This window comes from Polyergus mexicanus, unplaced genomic scaffold, assembly GCF_030449975.1.
Source record: "Polyergus mexicanus isolate NDT 795.1 unplaced genomic scaffold, iyPolMexi1.0 SCAF_20, whole genome shotgun sequence".
Classification (NCBI taxonomy): Eukaryota; Metazoa; Arthropoda; class Insecta; order Hymenoptera; family Formicidae; genus Polyergus; species Polyergus mexicanus.
Window position 1 is genome coordinate 5603774 of NW_027223340.1, and position 18384 is coordinate 5622157.

Here is an 18384-nt window from a genome sequence, read left to right on the forward strand (position 1 = left end):
TATATATATATATATATATATATATATATATATATATATATATTTATGCATAATGAATAATGAATGTAACAATCTTTACAATAACTGCTGCTGGCATTGCCTATTACCGTTCTACAATTGACAACGAATATTTATTCTATAATTTGACATTAACTATCTACCTACGCAAGGCATCGATGACATAATTTATTTAATAGTTCTGTTGTCTAAGTTATATCTACATGTAGGGGGCCCCTAAGCTACAAACGACGACAAATTATTATTTTTAATGCTAATTACATCGCAAATTATACGGTGCATATATTTGTATGACGTTGTGCCGTAGAGCCTCGTAAATATAAAATACATATAAAATTGTAAACGGCTTTATGTAGAAAAACGTAAACTTATGCGATAGTTCAATAAAGTACAAAATACGTTCGTCGTTGTGTGTGTTTTTAATAACTTTTTTAATTTCAAGAATTAGCGCACCATCTCTCTATTATATATTTTAATCTTTCAGTTTTCTTCCTCTACATATCGCTCAAATATTTTTATAAGCGTGTAGGGGCCCTCATTAAAAATCGGTGGTCAATCGTGTGGATAAATTCTCTAATCCTCTAATAGTGTTAAATATATATGTTACAAAAGCACCATGATTTAAAATTACAAACATATAGGGTGTTTTGTATATTATCTAACAAATATATAGAACGCGGAATTAATATGAATTTGTTTTTTTAAATATATTTCGTTTAAAGAAGCTAAAATGGCAATACAAAATGCAGTTCAAACATTGTCACATTTTAATATAAAACATAATATATGTTTAACACCCTATATATTTTGACTACTTATACTTATGTGATTATGTAATACTAAATATTTACAATTTTAAAAAGTAGTGTTTCATGTATTTTATATAACGAAAAAAACATTTATATATTGATTTATATATTCGGTTAAATGAATACGTCTTTATTTGTCGCAAATATTACTTATTATATATATGAATGATGAACAGTATTTATGAAATCTCTGTATATATACAGCATATATGTTTTGTGGAGTTTTCCCCAATTGTGATTATATTGATCCCAAAGCTGCTTCTTAAATTTTAAGCTTATATATAAACCTAGCATAATCACAGCAATTTGTGTAAATCCGAAATGGAATATTTACTCTAGAGGAACATGAAAAACAATATTGAAAATATTGAAACACCATTTTCCTGGCGTCAATTGTTAATTTGTTGAATTGTCCAAATCAATGCTAAACTATGCACGAGAAATTTACTGAATAATCTCGAGAACAATAAATACACTTGATGAATATGCAGTCAATTTTCACTTGCTTTGAGATCAAGAATAAATTGAATAGCAATCTTTTTGCATAAAGTTATTTCATCACGCCTTCAATTTCTATATGTTGAATTACTGCTCATTTACCAAATATTCTTATCCTTTTTTTCGTCTTATTGCATATTTATAAATTAATACAACATTTGGATAGCAATGTATACTGTTAATATCCAAGATATTCGTGTCGACACATAGTGAAACATATCACTAAATTTTTTTATGTATGCAATACAAGCAGCTATTTTGAATTATTTTCTGAATATTCTTTGTGCTGTTGTACTTGCTATGCTATTAAATGGACAAATGGACACAGATACCGAAATGTTGAATACAAGCTATTGTATTATTACTTAACTGCAAACACATACACATATTATTATTTAGCTACAAACACATAACAGCCTGAAATAAAGATAAACATTTTAATTTCTATGTGCAAGACAGAAACTGCATAAATGAGATGAATTGAGTAATATTTGCTATTTAATTTTAATGTGTATTGTATATTGCGATTGTATCTAGTAACAATAGTGCTTAAACATGGATTATCTCAAACATAGAATTGTGAAAAAATGGAAAAGTATATTATAAAGTAGTGAATATATAAGACATATTTATGCTCTGTTATTAAACAATGATAGTGTACACAGAAGAAACACAAACTAGACGCTTGTTTTAGAATTCTATTTTGTGATTTTAACTTGTCTTGTTTTTGCCACATATCAAATACTTTGCACATTTCTATAAATTTGTATTCTTTCACATTATATGATATTAATTTACATAAGAAATTTCTTTCTCCAATATTAAAAATTCGAAATTATAGTGCACGTTATTAAATTCAAGCCAATGTTAAATTAAACCTGTAATTCCTACAATATTGTAGTCCTTCAGTCTTTCTCTCATTTCAATTAACTGTCATGGTTCAATTCTTTATGCTCATTATAATATATTGGGTTAAACCGAAAGTTCGTGCTGTTTTTTCAGTCTTCATCTGTTAGCAAAAAACAGAACGAGCTTTCTGTTCAATCTAATATATGCAGATTTATGTTTTTGATGATTAGATTGCTAATAATGGCTGATAACTGGGATAATAATAAATCGTTCCTGCATCTTTCATTGTCATATACACAATTTTAAGTTATATATGTAATGCGATGTAAATTGTATCTTAGTCGTAGTATAAGAGGAAAGAGACGGTTGGTCCTCTTTTATTGATATTGGATTTAATAGCACATGCGAGCGTTGTATATGAAACTTGTTATTTATATCCAAATTTCATATTCACTTTGATTTTCCACAAACATAATATCTTTTAACATAGTTTCCAGCAAAATTTCTTTCATTGTCCCTTTCATTAAACTCGAGGCTCAATTTACACGCTAACTATTTTATGCAATGCACAACTATGATTAAAAAGCTTGCATTTTCTAGAGAATTTATACTTTTTATATATCGAATCTTACAAATAACAAGTAAACAATATACAACTATATATACTACTTTATACAACGCCGGACAGCAGCTATTTTTAGTGATATAAGAGCTCTGTCTTAATTTACAATTATTGTTTAGCAATTGGACGATTGGGATGTTACAAATTCTTCATTTCGTTTCATTTATCGACATATGCATCCAAGAGAAATCGAAACAAACCGTTTTTATATTAACGAATTGTCGTTGGACCTATCATCTCATGCAGATTGAAGACAGTGTTCTGGTGTGCATCACTTTAACAACACTTTCTCACTTGATTTCTTTTACACTACTTTTTGACCATTCATCCGCCAAAAAATAAATATATGAGATATGTTGCCAATTGGTGAAATCAAACTTTCATAATGATGTATCACATATGTATACACCCAAGCAGTGTCATACTATATAATACTATTAAAATTATTTTCTGTGCCTTAATTTCTAATGTCATTCGTCCAGTAATATAGATCATACTAATAAATCATGAAAAATTGAAGCTAATATCAGATCAAAATGAGGATATAAATTAATGACAATTTGTACAAATTAATTTATAAAAATCGCGTATTTTCTTATAGCAAAATAACTTTGTGTCAATTTAAATAATTATATCAAAAATAAAATTAACATATTACTTATTTTTATGAAAACAATAGTAATAATAATATAATAAAAAGTTTAAATAACCAAAGATACAAATAAACTTATTTACATACTTATATACACACTATTATTGCTTCAATGTTACAACATTGATAAATGGATGCAAGATTTCAATCAATGTATATCCAATCTAATCCAGCTTCATCACAAAAAATCAAATTAAATTTAAGTATTCCACCCTAAAATAATAAATTTTATTCACTTAAAATATTTCTGTGATAAACTATTTGACTTTTATATATTTGGTTTAATTTAAATTCTCTCTCTTTCTGAATTATAATGACATAATAAATTGCATCGACAAAAGAATGTGCAAGATTTAATATACTTACAATGCTACTTCATAGCGAGGGTCTGTTTAAGATGGCGTATGAGGTGACTACCAACATCATGTACCTCAGGCCATTGCTTTAGCACAAACACTATGCCAAGCACAACGAATGTGGTTGTTAATATACGCACCCTACACATGAAACAATGAGGCTTAGTACAGCTGTAACAAACATGCAAAAACAAAATAGAATAATGAATGAGCAAAATAAAATCAGATTTAAAATCATATATTGTAATATAAAGATGAATGAAACTTAAGAAGAGAAAACAAATTATAATTTAAGAGAAAAAGAAAGATTATATTGTATATTGGTATCTTATTTATATTGCACATTTTTTTAAACTATTATGTATTAATTATTCGTCAAAATGATAAGAATATAGAATATATAATTTAAATATTTCATTGATGAATAATTCATTATTACAATGAAAAGGATAAAAAAAAAAAAAAGTTATTTTAATAACAATTTTACCTAGTTCTGAGGAAAGGCATCATAATACCAGCAACTGTTGCAACGAGAAGCAAAATAACTTGCAATACAGTTAATACTACATTTATCAATTTTACAACCAATGCTCTTGCATTGCTATTATCTAGACCCTCCAATGTAACATATTGCTGGTGCTGTTGTTGCTGATGCTCCATTTTACAGATTTTAGTTTGACAACTCTCCAACATCTCGTGTATATCACGTAGTCTATCCTCGCTTTGATATTGCACTTTTTCCTCCATATCTGTAATAGTCTGTTTCAAGTTTTCTACTTCATTTTGATGTAGTTCCGTTAAGTCGTTAATTTGCTCTTCCAAACGTTCGCATCTGAAACGTTCTTCTTGGAGGGAATGGGAAAGATATGTCACTTCCTGTTGTAATGTCTAGATAACAAAAAGAAAATTAACTATATATTTCTATTATTACGAAATTACATATGTAATTTTTTTATCTCACACATATACAATCTATTTAAAATATCAGTTTAAATGTACTGAATGCATCATACAATTGAGACTGAAAACAAACCTTTACGCTATCTAATTTTTCCCTCATTTGGTCAAGATGTTCCCGGTGTTCTTGTAGTTCTGCGAAAATAGATTTAAGACTCAAGGCTGCATTATTACTGTGACAAGCATGTGGCTGTCCTCTACTACCAGGACCGCTTTCACTGGTCACACTAGAACATTCTGATCCTTCCTCGGACGGGAATTTCATAGCCGCTGCGCTTTGAGTAGATCCTAGACTGCATCCACCAGGAAGTGTGGCTGAACCATGATGAGTTTTGTCTTCTTCAACGCTAGCGTTATCACCATTACCTGCATGCGGTGTATCGTTTACATAAAAAGTCGAGCCATCTGTAGAGACACAGAGGTGGCAAGTTAGAATGTTATCCAATACCAAAGAGTTTAGCCTTTCGAGAAATAAAAATTATTTTTATTATTTAGTTTCCTTACATAAATAAAAACTTTGCATAAATCACTTTTTATTATTTTAGATAATTGTTAAAAAGCAAAAATTTTTTGTTTTTTATTATAATAGTACATATATATTACAACTGTGATTATTTGATAAATTATATATTTTAGCATTATTTTTTTAAGTATTGGATAACTGGTAACTAAAGAAAGACAAATACATAATCACAGAAGAAGCAATTGCAAATTACATAATATCTCACTACATAATAAGATATATACATATGTGTGTGTGTGTGAGTTGTGTGTACACACACATATATACATACAATATATATGTGCGACATAAAAGACAAGATAAGATAATATTTAAAAAAATAGAAGAAATAAATTTCTTGCCAATAAAGAAATAGAAAATTAACAAGCAAAAGTTTTAAAAGTAAGAAATACATTATATAAACAAGATAATTTTTAATATCAAATACTTAAGATATAGCGATATTGTTATCACTTAATTTTATAAAGAAGATAAGAAGCTTGAAGCAGAGCCGAAAAAATACTGTGTGCAAAAAGCATATAATAAAGTGTAACAGAATTCTTTCGTTCCTTGACCAACACATTACTTACTACTCTCAACTGCCATGATAGCAAAAATGTTAAAAAAATGTTTATTTTCTTCTCTTATTTAACATATTTTACATTCAAATAAATGCTAAAAAAATACTTTTATATTGTAAAAATTATATAAAATTAATTTTTTTAATAATAAAATATACAATATAAATAACATATATATGTGTGTAATGTTTAAAAAAATATATTATTCTGACTCAATGTTTTTTAACCGACTGCTACAATATATGAATAAATGTTTATAGTTATTAGTTAATATACTATAGTTATATTAATATATAGTTATTAGTTAACATAATAGATGTTATATATGTATAAATATAAATATATAAAATTCACTAGAAATTTATTTATTGCTACTTACGTGATAAAGTATTTATATTATCAGCACTTCCAAATTTATTTTTAATAAGATGAGCAAACTCTCTTGGTTTAGACATTACAGTTCTGCAATAGAGAGAATACAATTGTAAATATAAATAAGCACAATATTTTTATATAATACCTTTTGTAAACTTTTAAGAAAAGAGTAAATGTGTTTAATTAATATTAAGATGCAGTAATATTAATGGCAACATGATTCTAAAAAGTTCTGCGATGAATCAAAGAATAAGAATATAGTTTCAGCACATTTGGATATGGGATCTATTTTTAAATGAACATTCACCCTGAAAAACCAGTGATTCCGTCTCTTATGTTTCCTCCCACATGTCTGAAATGTAAGTCCAAATTAGCCAAAGACATTATTTTTGTAATATCTATTTTATAAGATATACAGTAAAATTTATATCCTTCACAACAAATAGACATTTTTCCCTAGATATAAAAAAAAATTAATCACACTTGTATTTGAAATAATCATCTATTTAATACTCACTTAAGTCCTTGTCCCATATCGCGTAACATTTCTCTCGGTTGTCTATGACTCGTGGGTGCGCCATTCATTTCGTAATTTTTCAATTTTTTCATGTAACTGTCTAACTTTTTTTGTAGCTGTGAAATACTATGAGCCGATTTTTGATTCTTCTTCTCAAATACCGTTTTAATCCTAGTTAATTGCTGTTTGTCCGCATTAGCAGCCAATTTTAAATATTCATTGACGTTTTCTATAAAAATCAAATAATGCATAATTTGTATATTAAGAATAAAAAAATACATATCAAAACAAGAAAGACAGATTCTTTGTATCTTTATATATTTCCTTATTAGTTAAATTGAGAAATGTTTACGTACCATCTCGCGTGGTTTGTTCTATTCTTATCAATTCTCGCGTCTTAGCAATTTTACTTTGTATATGTTCAATAGCTTGGCGAACTCGTGTTGCACTAGAGTCAACATCATCGGCTATCAATTCAGAAGAACCATTTGATAGGAACGATTGGGTTGCATGGTATTGTTCCTATAGATATCACGCACACACACATATACAGGAATCATTTAAAAATGTTTAAGATATAAGTCATATATATAATGTTAAATATAAGAACATGTTTTTTAAAACAGAGTTTCAACATACTAGAAACAAATTAACTTATATTCTCTGTTCTAGTAAGAAATTAAATAAAACCAAAAATTTTTAAATTAATTTTGAATATAAATAGTTTAAATATAAAACCAATATAGTCTTGCTGAAAACATTATGCGCATAGTCATACTATTTGACCTATGACCTAACTGTATGTGAATAGTTGATAATCCACTAGATCAGTACATGTACAATATTATATAACTCTTTTTATGTAAGAATGCAAAGTCATGTTATATGCTCAATACACATACACATTAGGCGGATAAAGTGACAATTTTCCTGCCTGCCATTGATATAAACGTTTATTATCTCGTACAGTACTTTATTAAATCCGAGAATTTGAAGAAATATCTTAATTCTCGGATCAAAGAAAACATTTTAATGTACATACTCCTTCGTCGTCAGTCGGTGGATGAATATTTGGCACAAACTCCTCTGGTTCGGCAGTGTTTGTAATATTACTTGATTCATCCATAGCATCTCCCATGCGAATTAAATTTCCTGGTGATCTTTGCCTACTGCTGCTCTTCATGCTGAGGCTACTTCCTGTACCACCACCACCGCCACCACTACTTCCACTGCCTGTGCTACCCTCGCCTGCTTGAGAACTAAAATACATGTCACTTCTATCTATTATTTTCCTTATTTTTTTCAAATTAGCATTTACAATATATTGAAATTAATACAAAAATATTATACACAAATAAATAAATTATGAATATATATATGACTTGTTGGATGGTCGTTACATATTAAATATGTAATAAATAATATCTATAACTATATTGTTTAATAGAGTCTTACATTGAAACATTACGCAATCTCGAAGTATGATCCAAGCTTACTGTTGATGACTGCTGATGTAGTTGGAATGTCGAAGGCGTTCTACTAGGAGATCCACTGCGCGAGCTGTTCTTACTGGAAGTGTTCACCATCAAGCTTGCCATGCCTTCGTTCCAAAAAGGTTATCATATATCCCTTGTTCTATCTATTGCTTTGTTTCGGCAAGTTCACACCTAAACAAAGCAAATTATATAAGCATTAGAAAAAAATTATGGAATATATAATAGTATAATTTTATATAATTATTATGCTCTATTAATTAATACAAAATCTATTATTAATCCATTTATTTGAAAATTGTATATTCAATAAAAATCAATATTTAATAATTTTAAGTTGAAATAATTAAGATACAATTCTAATAATTAATATCAGGAATTAAAGAATTGATAATCTAAGAGATTTCTCATGCTTCCTAGTATTATTAGATAAAAGTCAGTATCAGCAGAGTATATCTCTTCTATGATAAACTTTATCTTGCTACAGTTTATTATGATTCATAGGCTTTTCCTGAGAATAAACCAGTGATGAAATAATCTCAATTTCAAAGATTTATTTTAATGCACGTATAATTTTATTTTATTTCTTAATTTTTTTGCATTATATAAATATTTATTAATTAATTTAATCTCATTATCATATTAATATAAATATATTTTAATGTTAATTTTCTGAAACAGTATACTTATTTTATATATTCCTTCTATTACAACAATATAAAACATAAGGCATAACAAGTTACAAAACAAACATTCCATTGTGCCGAACCCCTGCACCTATCTTGAACAGCAATTTTCTCTCTCTAAGAGGTTACATTATCTAATTTGTATTTTAAATATACATTGAGCACACAGTCTGTGCATCTAAATATAGAATGTAGGAGATGTCACAGAGAGATATGTCAAAGAGATAAATCCATATTTAATTTACAATAACAATTATTTAAAAGTCCTGCTTAATGCGCAGATAATAATATAACACAAAAATTCATCAGTTAAAAAGATTTTTAGAAGTTTTGTACAAATCTTTTAAATGTATATTTAAAAGAATGTATATGTAACTGAATTGTATTAAAAAAGAAGCTTTTACCCTCTTAATATATTGATGTTATATATATATATATATATATATATGCACTATAAATTACTACATATTATATAATTATATTACAAAATTAAATTTAACATATTACAATTTATTTTCCTGTTACTGCCTGCAACAATAAATAAAAAGGAAAAAAAAATGCACAAATAGTTTTTCTATACATTGCTGTTTATAATTCAATTTGATTGAATGAATCAATGAATCATTGCTATCATGACATTGTATCATGACCGACTACTAATATAGATCTAGGATTAAAAATGCATAGTAAACAACATGATCCTACTGAAAACTAGAGTCCAAAGGATACAAGCTTTTCAAGATACTACATTCATCTCGTTCATCTCGCTGTTTAATCATTTTATAAATACATATATACAAGATATGAGATTAAAAAAAGAATAGAAAACTTCAAAGCATGTGAATTGAAAGTAAAGATATTTATACTCTCTCTTTATAAAATTACATAAAAAGTAAGGAAAATTTCTCTTAAGTCGAGAATGAGAAAATCAGGGATGCAAGCGATTAAATTTTAGGATGTTCGTCGAATCTGTCATTCATCAGAGCGACAAAAAAATGCTCGCTCGCATTCGTTACCATACTTGATGTAAGGTAAACGAAATTAAACTTGCCGATCACGTGGTTGGCGAAGGTCTCGGCGATGTTCCTTTTTAGACCAGGAGTAGCAAGAGAGTAGCTGGTTACACAATTTAACAAAACGTACAACTCTGTACAAACGTACATAACGTTTCGCGATAATAATACAAATCACAGAGGTGATACACTTTGCACGACATACGAGACAGTTCGCAGGACGATTGTAAAACGCATTCGCGTAACGGTGTTGCTCTTTCGCATTACTCGACGATCTGAAAGAAATGCAAAGTCCATGGACTTTGCTCTCCTGTCGATTTTGCTTGTGCACGTACTGTAAACCGCAAAGTAGTTCGCACTGGTATCGATGCAAAATCCACACCGTGTATTAACATAAGTGGCGCGTGCGTTTATAGGATCGGCGAAACAACAATGTCAATTTCTCGCTAGGCTGTCTTTCCTTCTCTTACGTTACACAGGTTGCATTCCTGCAAATATTAGTCACAGTTAATAACTCAATTATTTCTAATCCCTTTTTATTGTAGTTCCGTAAAAAAAAAGGATAGAAAATTAATTGAATGTAGAAAGCATTCATTAATATTTATAGGAACGATTCGATATTATTTTTATCTACTATTTCGTGCAAAAGAAATCTCTTTAAAATTGACTGAAATTAATGATGTGCACACAATATTCTTATTCCGATCTAATTGAAAAAGGAAGAAGAACACTCGATCCGCTAATATATATGATAGCGTTGATAATGTTAATTAGTCCCATTTAACTAAGTTTCTTGTCATCACGATGCCAACTATTTGTGTCATAATTCTGCTTCTGATACAGGATGACAGAATTCGATTTGGCAAGGATGTATAGCGCCGAACTTGATGTTGTCGCAACCAGATCTATAACGGCAAAACACCCTGCGTTCATTCGCACTGCGATTCGCATCGAATTGTTAGAGAAAAGCACAGATGATCTCACACGAGAGTAAAAACACGCAGACGTGTGCGTGAGAGCGGGCACGTTCAGCGCGCGTGTAAGAATATTAAGTGCCTTGGATGTCGAGGCTGTGTCAGGCTGTGTTAAATTGCGCCTCCTCCGATTCGAGAGACTTTCTTCGCTCGTCGGACATCACGCACGTATATAAACAGAGATCTGACGGGTGTATTCGGCGCGTAAAATACACATCTTGTTTAAATCATCGTCGTTCGAAATGAGACGAGACGTGAGTTTTTTTGTAGAAACGAGCCGGCTGTCAACCTCGAATCGGAAATTTTTCCTCTCCGAGAAAAATACGCAAGGGAGTGCGTCGAAGACATTCTCGCGGGATACGCGATCTGTCAAAGTTACCTCGCGAGTCCAAGAACGAGACTTTTGTCGAGCACAGCTGTTCGTCGCAGCCCGCTTATCGCGCGGCACAGCGACTCTACAGATTTCACGGACACATCGTCGGAATCGCAACCAACGAACAACGTCGACACCTCGCCTCGCGATCCGCTCACCTTCACCTCGTCGCTCGATCAGCCTACGACGCGACCTCGGCCGCACCGATGCGCGATCTATCGAAGTGCAGTAGCATCGGCGGCGATGACGACTTCGCCTCCGGTCTCGTTTCCTCGCGGAGTATCTCTCGTGTGTATCCGTTCGTATAATCGTTATGTCGTCGTTCGTCGGACCGATCTCGACCTCGACATCCTCGCGGCCACGACGGGCGTACAACAGGCGGGATCGTCGCGCGGCAACACGTCGATTTGTACCGAACTCTCTGTCTCTGTTTCGTTCGAAAGTCGCTTTGCAGGGAGGTGCAACTTCAAGTGCGCGCGCACCGAGCGACACGAGCGACACGAGCGACGAGACTGGTCGACTGATCATACGTCACACGTCACATTGACGATAGCCACGGTGCATTAATTAAATGACTGCACGAGCGGCTACGGAGATTCCGATGCCCCCGATTTTATCGAGATAAGATACTATTAGGTAACTATCGAGTATTGACGCGGAAATAGCAAGCGAGACAATCTCAATACATTTTTAAAACTCTCGTAGAATTCTTGCGGGAATTAAAGATATATATTTGACGTTGTATATACATATGCCTTATTTGCATTGTACATCTAGCTATTCATCTAAATATTTTTATTTATCTCGAAATAGCATCTGACAGTGGAGATAGATTAAATAATATAATAATTAAAAGATTTCAAAAAATATAATAATAATTATAATTTAAAAGATAAATAAAGCAAGTTGCATAATATTAAATCAGTCAATAATAAAGAAAATAGTTTCGATCTCTTTGACCAACAACCACGATGCATGAAACCTATATAGATATGCTATTGCTATAGATATATTCGTTTTAAAAGAGCCTAATTCGTAGCTGAAAGCGTACAAATAATAAGGTGACCTATGCGCGAAATTTGAATTTTTTAAAAATATTGATATTTATGAAAAGCAAGATAAAAAATATCTGTATCTTCAAAAGGCAGTCGCGTTCCACCTCAAAAGTCGTTTTAAACTTCTTTGATCCTTGAACGCATGCAAATTGGGCAAAACAGCAAATGTATTATGTAGAGATATTGAAATTTGAATGTGAGTTCACATTTGAATAAAATTGTTTTGCAAGTAAATGAGTGATAATGTATTCGAGGACAGTTTAGAATAATAACAAGCTCGTGAAAATTTCATTTTATTTTAATAATTGCGAAGCATATTTTTTTAATAAAAATCGCAATTTAAAATTTCATTTAATCTATATTTTAGCATTTTCTTTTCATCGAGATATATACAAGGCGTCCTCAATTTAAATGGCAAAACTTCAGGAGCGTATAGGGGACCGAAAAGCTATGACGGAAAGTCCTTTAGAGGTTTGCTCGTTTTTGCTCCATTTTGGACAAAATCACAAAATAAGAAACAAAACAAGTTTTCGTTTTTTTACTTATTTATTTACATTTTATTTATGTTATCATCTATTTAATGCGGATATTGTTCAAAATGTTGGCCTCTTACAGCGATGCAAGCATTACATCTAGCATTGACCTCATTAATTGCAGCTAGATATTGTTCTAATGATATTTGGTTCACTGCACCTATGATTCGGTCTCTTTATTGCTCTCTTGAATTGATTGGCACCATAAAGGATAACGTCAAGTGTTTACATATGTAAGGAACCTTGAAGCAGAAAGTTTATTCGGTGCCAATCAATTCAAGAGAGCAACTGACAATGAGAGATTGAATTTTTGCGATTTTCTCTAAAATGGAGCAAAACGAGCAAACCTCTAAAGGACTTCTCGTCTTAGTTTTTCGGTCCCCTATACGCTTTTAAAATTTCGCCATTTAAATTGGGGACACCCTATATATATATATATATAAAATGTATGGTTTTTTTAGTTTATAATATTATATAATCTTTCATTATCCCCTATGTCCCTTTGTAAAATTATCTCATTGCAGTTATATTATAATAACATACAATAAAGTATATGTATCAGTATGTTTTGTAAAGCCACTGATTAACTCAGCAGTATCGTAAAATTATTTCGCAGAAGACGATAAGAATATACGGTGAGCTTTTGTGAAACAATAAATTGACTCTCAAACTATTGCGATAATTTGTAACTTTTTAATATGCTTAATTTAACTATTATTTAAAGTTACGTTTATAGCCCTTTAAAGATTTTTCTTTCCAAAGGAAAGAAAAAAATTGCGCAAAATGCTGTTTTTTTAATGATATAATTTATTTCTGTTATATTGTGAGTTTATAATTTCTTCATAATAATATTGAAGAGAATCGATATCACGTCTTTTATCTTATGTCATGTTTATAAATAATTATATTTTCCTATACATATAGTTGCACTTGAGATAAATATGAGTTCGTTTTTTCACAGAAATAAAAAGAGGAAAACATTTTATTATATTATAAAACAGAGCAAAAAGAGAATAATTAAACCGAATATAGCTTATCTGTCAATTTTTGTTCCAGCTATTTCTGTCATTGATTCAATACATATTACTTCATTATCGGAGCAATTAAACAGCAAAAATATTAAATAATAATTTATATTCCCCAAAAACTTTCGGTGATCTTAAAAATAATTACAGACAATGCGAATGTCTAAAAAGATTTTCTGCGAATCAATTTCACGAATTGTTAGCATGATTATTGTGTTTCCAAATCGCGCAATATGATACACAGGTACTTGACAACCTAATTAATTACAGTTAATCCTAACCTATGTCGACGGAAACGACACGTGCGTTTCGTATAAAATCTACTGTCGATCGTTTAGCTCCTTTAGTTTATCTAACAGCGAATTGCCGAAGGAGTTCCTGTAGTGCGGACTGACAAAATCCAGGAGGCTGTAGGGCGTCTCGAACCGCTCGTTATCCGTATTGGACGTGTCGTCGTGGCGATTGCCAACGATGGCGAAACCGGCAGCCGACAGTTCCACGCAAAATCGCAGATTCTCCAGCGTCGTTAGATTCAGGTAAATGACCCGATTGGTACTGATCAGCCGCTCGGATACCCTCAGGTCCCGCACGTGTTCTCTCACGTCATTGATCACTGCTTGCGCCTCCAGCCGCCACTGCTCCTTGTCGAGAACTCGATCGTCCGCGTCCTCCCACATCACGCGACTCGCTTCTTGCCCAGAGACATTTAACATTTAATGGGAATTGCAGAGAATCGCGATTCTTTCTTATTCACAGAACTGAAAAATCACGATGGATGATAGATTTTGTTTTCATAGGTTGCGGTCGTGAAGACGCTAGAAATGCTTCGAAGCATTCGATTAACCAATCAGAATAAAGAAATTTTTGCTCTTTTTATCCTGATTGGTCAATCGAATGCTTCAAAGCATTTCTAGCGTCTTCCCGACCGCAGCCATAGACAACACGAAAGACAAAATCTCTATATAAACATAATTCCCTATATATATATCCCTATACACACACACACACACATATATATATATATATATATATATATATATATTGCTGACGCTGTTGCACTTTCTTGCGTTTTTCACATTCGACCTTTTAGATTTAGATGGTGCATATAAAAAAAGTTTGTTTGAAAAACATATACTAAGAAATTAGATGAAAAGATGTATGATTATGTTCAATTATCCTGATATATTCTTTCCATATTAATCGAGCGAGAAATTTTAATCGATTATATGCAAATAACAATCTAACAATTGTTATAAACATGCATTCTAACCATTTTTCTATAATTTGCCATAAAATTCTTGTATGAAGAATAAATATCCCTTCTCTTTGTATTGTGTATTTAACATATATATTTTACATTTATTAAAAATATTTGTTTTAATAATATACACATGATGTGTTGTTGGCAATCACATATACTAGTTGGAAGTTGATAAAAATGGATACAACTAAATCGTTTATCGTATCATAATCTCACTATCCTATTTGTGCAAATAATTGTCTTTTTACAGAGGCAACTCATTGTTCTGCTAATTCATGTGTCTCATCTATACTCAAATCACTTAAATCTTCTGCCCAACCATTATCGTCATGCTCTTCCAAAGCAGCATTTACTGTTTTTACATCAAACATGCTTTTCGGTGATTGCACCTCTGGAATATGTAAGACCTGCGTCTTCTGTATAACAGGTTCCATATCTGTAAAGAAATCAAATTCTTCCTTTGGAGATTTTGTTACCTTTGAATTCTTTATATCAAGCTCTGTGATGTCGGAAAGTACTAGTTTCTTTGTATACTTTGTTCTCATAGCACTTGACGATGATTCCGAGGGCGGCGATGATTGCGCATCGCAATTAACGTTTTGCAATTCCGTCTGCACAGTATTTGAAGGAGCTTCTGCTATATCGCACTGGCTATTTCCAATGGCTGTCTCTTGCGTTTCCCAATCCGACCAAGTGCTTTCCTCTTCGGCGAACGCAAATTCTTTTTCCCTCTTATCCTCGCCACCATCCGGTGATGGTCTTTCTGATAAATGCACATTATTCTCATCTATATTTACAAAAACAGGTATTTCCTGCGCAAACGTTAAACCTTTTCTAACGTCGATATTTTTGTTTCGAGTTGTTATCTTATTTGGCCGACCGTCTGTAAATAGTTTTCCCCGGTTTCCACCAATAACCACCGCTGCACCCAAGATCGGTACTATGTCAGCTAATGCCCTTAATGTAGCACAGACGAGATCGTCATTAGTGTCTTTTATCCCGACAAGTAATTCAGGAAGAATATGGTTCTTCAGTTCACCCGCTTCAAATACATGTACAAACGAATTAAAATGGGATAATAGTAACAAACGGATGGAAACATCTCGAATGCAAAACATTTGCAAAAGTCTCGGTACTAGAATACTCTTAAAGGTAGAAACTGTGAATAGACCAGTCCCCAAATCGTTTTTCTCACCTGCAAAAATCAAACGTTTCATTAGACTATTTGTTTATATGAAATGAGATATAATTGTACACATCATATAACTATTATAATAATGATAACGAAGATTTTAATAATATAGTCATAATAAATATATCCTCACCTTTGGGTTTAAAAATAAAAGGTAAAAGTTTTACTTGGGCAGTGCTATCTAACAAAACAATTCTGGAAAGAAGTACTCTGCCTAATTGTTCGGCAACAACAGCTTCGGGATACATCTGTAGCTGTTGCCTCAACTTCCTGTAAAGAATAATGTTTCGATATATTAATTTTCTTAGACAAGATATATACACATTCATTCACATAATATTACCATAATTTTCTTCGAATATTTACTTACGTGAAAAATTCTTCCCTTTCAATGTCAATTTTTAATGGTAATTCTTCTAGAAATGCATGTATCTTTATAAACTCGTGAGTGAAGAATGAATGTTGCAATACATTCAATAATCTACTTCTCAAACATGCATCTGGATTCTGCAGATTCTTTTTACAAAACTCTCTAAATTCCGATAAATTTAATGCTTCATCTAAAATTATACACTTGACATGAAATATAAAGTGTTGTAACATAGTATATCACTTGACATGTATACAATATCTATAATAGATAATTTTCAGTCTTTGCTTACCCGTATCTTGTAAGTTTTTCAAAATATCGTCCGCCAATACTCCAAATGCATATGAATCAATAGAAGTTAAATTATCAGATTTAATTACATCGGCTATGTCTTCGTTTGGCGATATCGCTTTTTCACATCTGTAACTTTTTATCCTTTGATAATATGTTGATGTTGCATCTGCCATTTTACATAGGCACTCTAATCCGCCCAATTTCCAATATCCTTCCGCAGTAACATAAATAGAACTGCTGCATACATTGTTATGCGATGCCAATGCAGTCTCGTGTAGAAATATTAAAGCTCGCAGGACACTATGTAAACCGATACATATTTGTAATATATTCTGTTTCTCAACAACTTGAACCAATGGCCTGGCTTCTTCTGTGGCAAGAAAAAACTTGCTACCTTTGTTCCATGAAGATATGTATTTCAAAATACAAGGATGCCGATGTAACATGAAATTCTAGAATATAATATGACAGATAACATTTATATTTCTTATAATTTTATTTTAGTAACATGTATATATATATATATATATATTATATTTTTTATAATATTGAGTGTACGAGAATGTTCCTTATCGTTTGTAATAAAATAAATAAGGATCAACCTTTGCTGCTCGCTCTAATGGTGATGGTCTTCTAAATGTTGCTGTAAAATGCAAGGATGGTTCGCTGATGAAGATCGACAATTTTTGTAGATTTGAATCGTTTATGCTCGCGTCATAATGCATCCAATAGTCTGTAACTTCGACAGCCTTATCTTCGATTTCAAGTCCGCGTAGAGCACTTTTTTCGTTCCCCATTAGTTGATTGGCATATACGTTGTTCCAGATTGTCAATTATGTCAAATGTAGGAAAGGATTTTTCAGGTATATCGTGAATACAAAGCTAGAAGCTATGAATCCCATTTGGTTTATAACTTGTGCGTCTCAACACAGCCAACACTAATAAAATCTCAGCTGACAGATGCTGATAGGTTTTGATAACGCAGATCACATTACACTTCAAGAAGACATGTCAGTTGAGTTGGGTTAGACGTTAGACCGGGCGCGGATCTCAACCAATTATTATTGAGTATTTTCTTTTTTTTTCGTACTTCTAACATTATAAGGTTAGATCGAGGAAAATATTCGATTACGATTGATCGATTCGCTTATTATTAAATCTTTTCATATTTCTTCGATCTCCATTGAACTCAATCGTTCAATAATTTTTTTATGAGAAACAGAATTAATTCTATCGATCAAAATATATATTCTTGAACTGTCTTTATTTATTTTCTATTTTTTTTTACAAGAATTTGCTTTTCTGTGTGAAAATAAGTATTGAGATTTTTTTATCGAACCAAGAAATTATACATGGATTTAATTTCATTTTTTTATTTG

At 31.4% G+C, this 18384-nt stretch overlaps 3 protein-coding genes across 15 annotated transcripts; all 3 read right to left on the reverse strand.

The window, feature by feature from the left end:
* Nucleotides 1-7: 7 nt before the first annotated feature.
* On the reverse strand, nt 8-11741 carry Dmtn (transmembrane and coiled-coil domain 2 protein Dmtn). Of its 13 annotated transcripts, none has more exons than XM_070311815.1 (12): nt 11434-11741; nt 9967-10416; nt 8192-8403; nt 7779-8010; nt 7093-7258; nt 6737-6965; nt 6527-6571; nt 6224-6306; nt 4838-5166; nt 4292-4692; nt 3815-3975; nt 8-3661 (listed from the first exon to the last, which is right to left on the reverse strand). In XM_070311815.1, exons 3-11 carry the CDS (start codon nt 8332-8334, stop codon nt 3819-3821), a joined length of 1785 nt encoding a protein of 594 aa, XP_070167916.1. In that variant the 5' UTR covers nt 8335-8403; nt 9967-10416; nt 11434-11741; the 3' UTR covers nt 8-3661; nt 3815-3818. The 13 variants fall into 13 exon arrangements, with proteins under 13 accessions (XP_070167916.1, XP_070167913.1, XP_070167915.1 ...); XM_070311812.1 differs by having other exon boundaries at nt 9967-10833; XM_070311814.1 differs by having other exon boundaries at nt 11282-11741.
* An 895-nt stretch (nt 11742-12636) lies between these two features.
* LOC138941878 (GSK3-beta interaction protein) lies at nt 12637-14654 on the reverse strand. The gene has a single exon (XM_070311822.1). The coding sequence runs from the start codon at nt 14599-14601 to the stop codon at nt 14209-14211; it is 393 nt and encodes a 130-aa protein (XP_070167923.1). The 5' UTR covers nt 14602-14654; the 3' UTR covers nt 12637-14208.
* Nucleotides 14655-15237: 583 nt separating this feature from the next.
* Nucleotides 15238-18113, reverse strand: LOC138941691 (protein-associating with the carboxyl-terminal domain of ezrin). The gene is made up of 5 exons (XM_070311542.1): nt 17608-18113; nt 17004-17457; nt 16712-16901; nt 16475-16611; nt 15238-16344 (listed from the first exon to the last, which is right to left on the reverse strand). The coding sequence occupies exons 1-5, from the start codon at nt 17800-17802 to the stop codon at nt 15407-15409; spliced, it is 1914 nt and encodes a 637-aa protein (XP_070167643.1). The 5' UTR covers nt 17803-18113; the 3' UTR covers nt 15238-15406.
* Nucleotides 18114-18384: the final 271 nt, after the last annotated feature.

Excerpts from the sequence above, each read along its gene's own strand:
- Dmtn (XM_070311816.1), bottom strand. The coding sequence starts at position 8,334 with ATGGCAAGCTTGATGGTGAACACTTCCAGTAAGAACAGCTCGCGCAGT. Across the intron at positions 8,011-8,191 it reads AGATTGCGTAATGTTTCAAT|TGACATGTATTTTAGTTCTC; the intron begins GTAAGACTCTAT and ends AATAGATAGAAG. Across the intron at positions 6,307-6,526 it reads GGAATCACTGGTTTTTCAGG|AACTGTAATGTCTAAACCAA; the intron begins GTGAATGTTCAT and ends TCTCTATTGCAG.
- LOC138941878 (XM_070311822.1), bottom strand. The coding sequence starts at position 14,601 with ATGTTAAATGTCTCTGGGCAAGAAGCGAGTCGCGTGATGTGGGAGGAC.
- LOC138941691 (XM_070311542.1), bottom strand. The coding sequence starts at position 17,802 with ATGGGGAACGAAAAAAGTGCTCTACGCGGACTTGAAATCGAAGATAAG. Across the intron at positions 16,902-17,003 it reads GAAAAACTTACAAGATACGG|ATGAAGCATTAAATTTATCG; the intron begins GTAAGCAAAGAC and ends GTATAATTTTAG. Across the intron at positions 16,345-16,474 it reads TTTTATTTTTAAACCCAAAG|GTGAGAAAAACGATTTGGGG; the intron begins GTGAGGATATAT and ends TGATTTTTGCAG.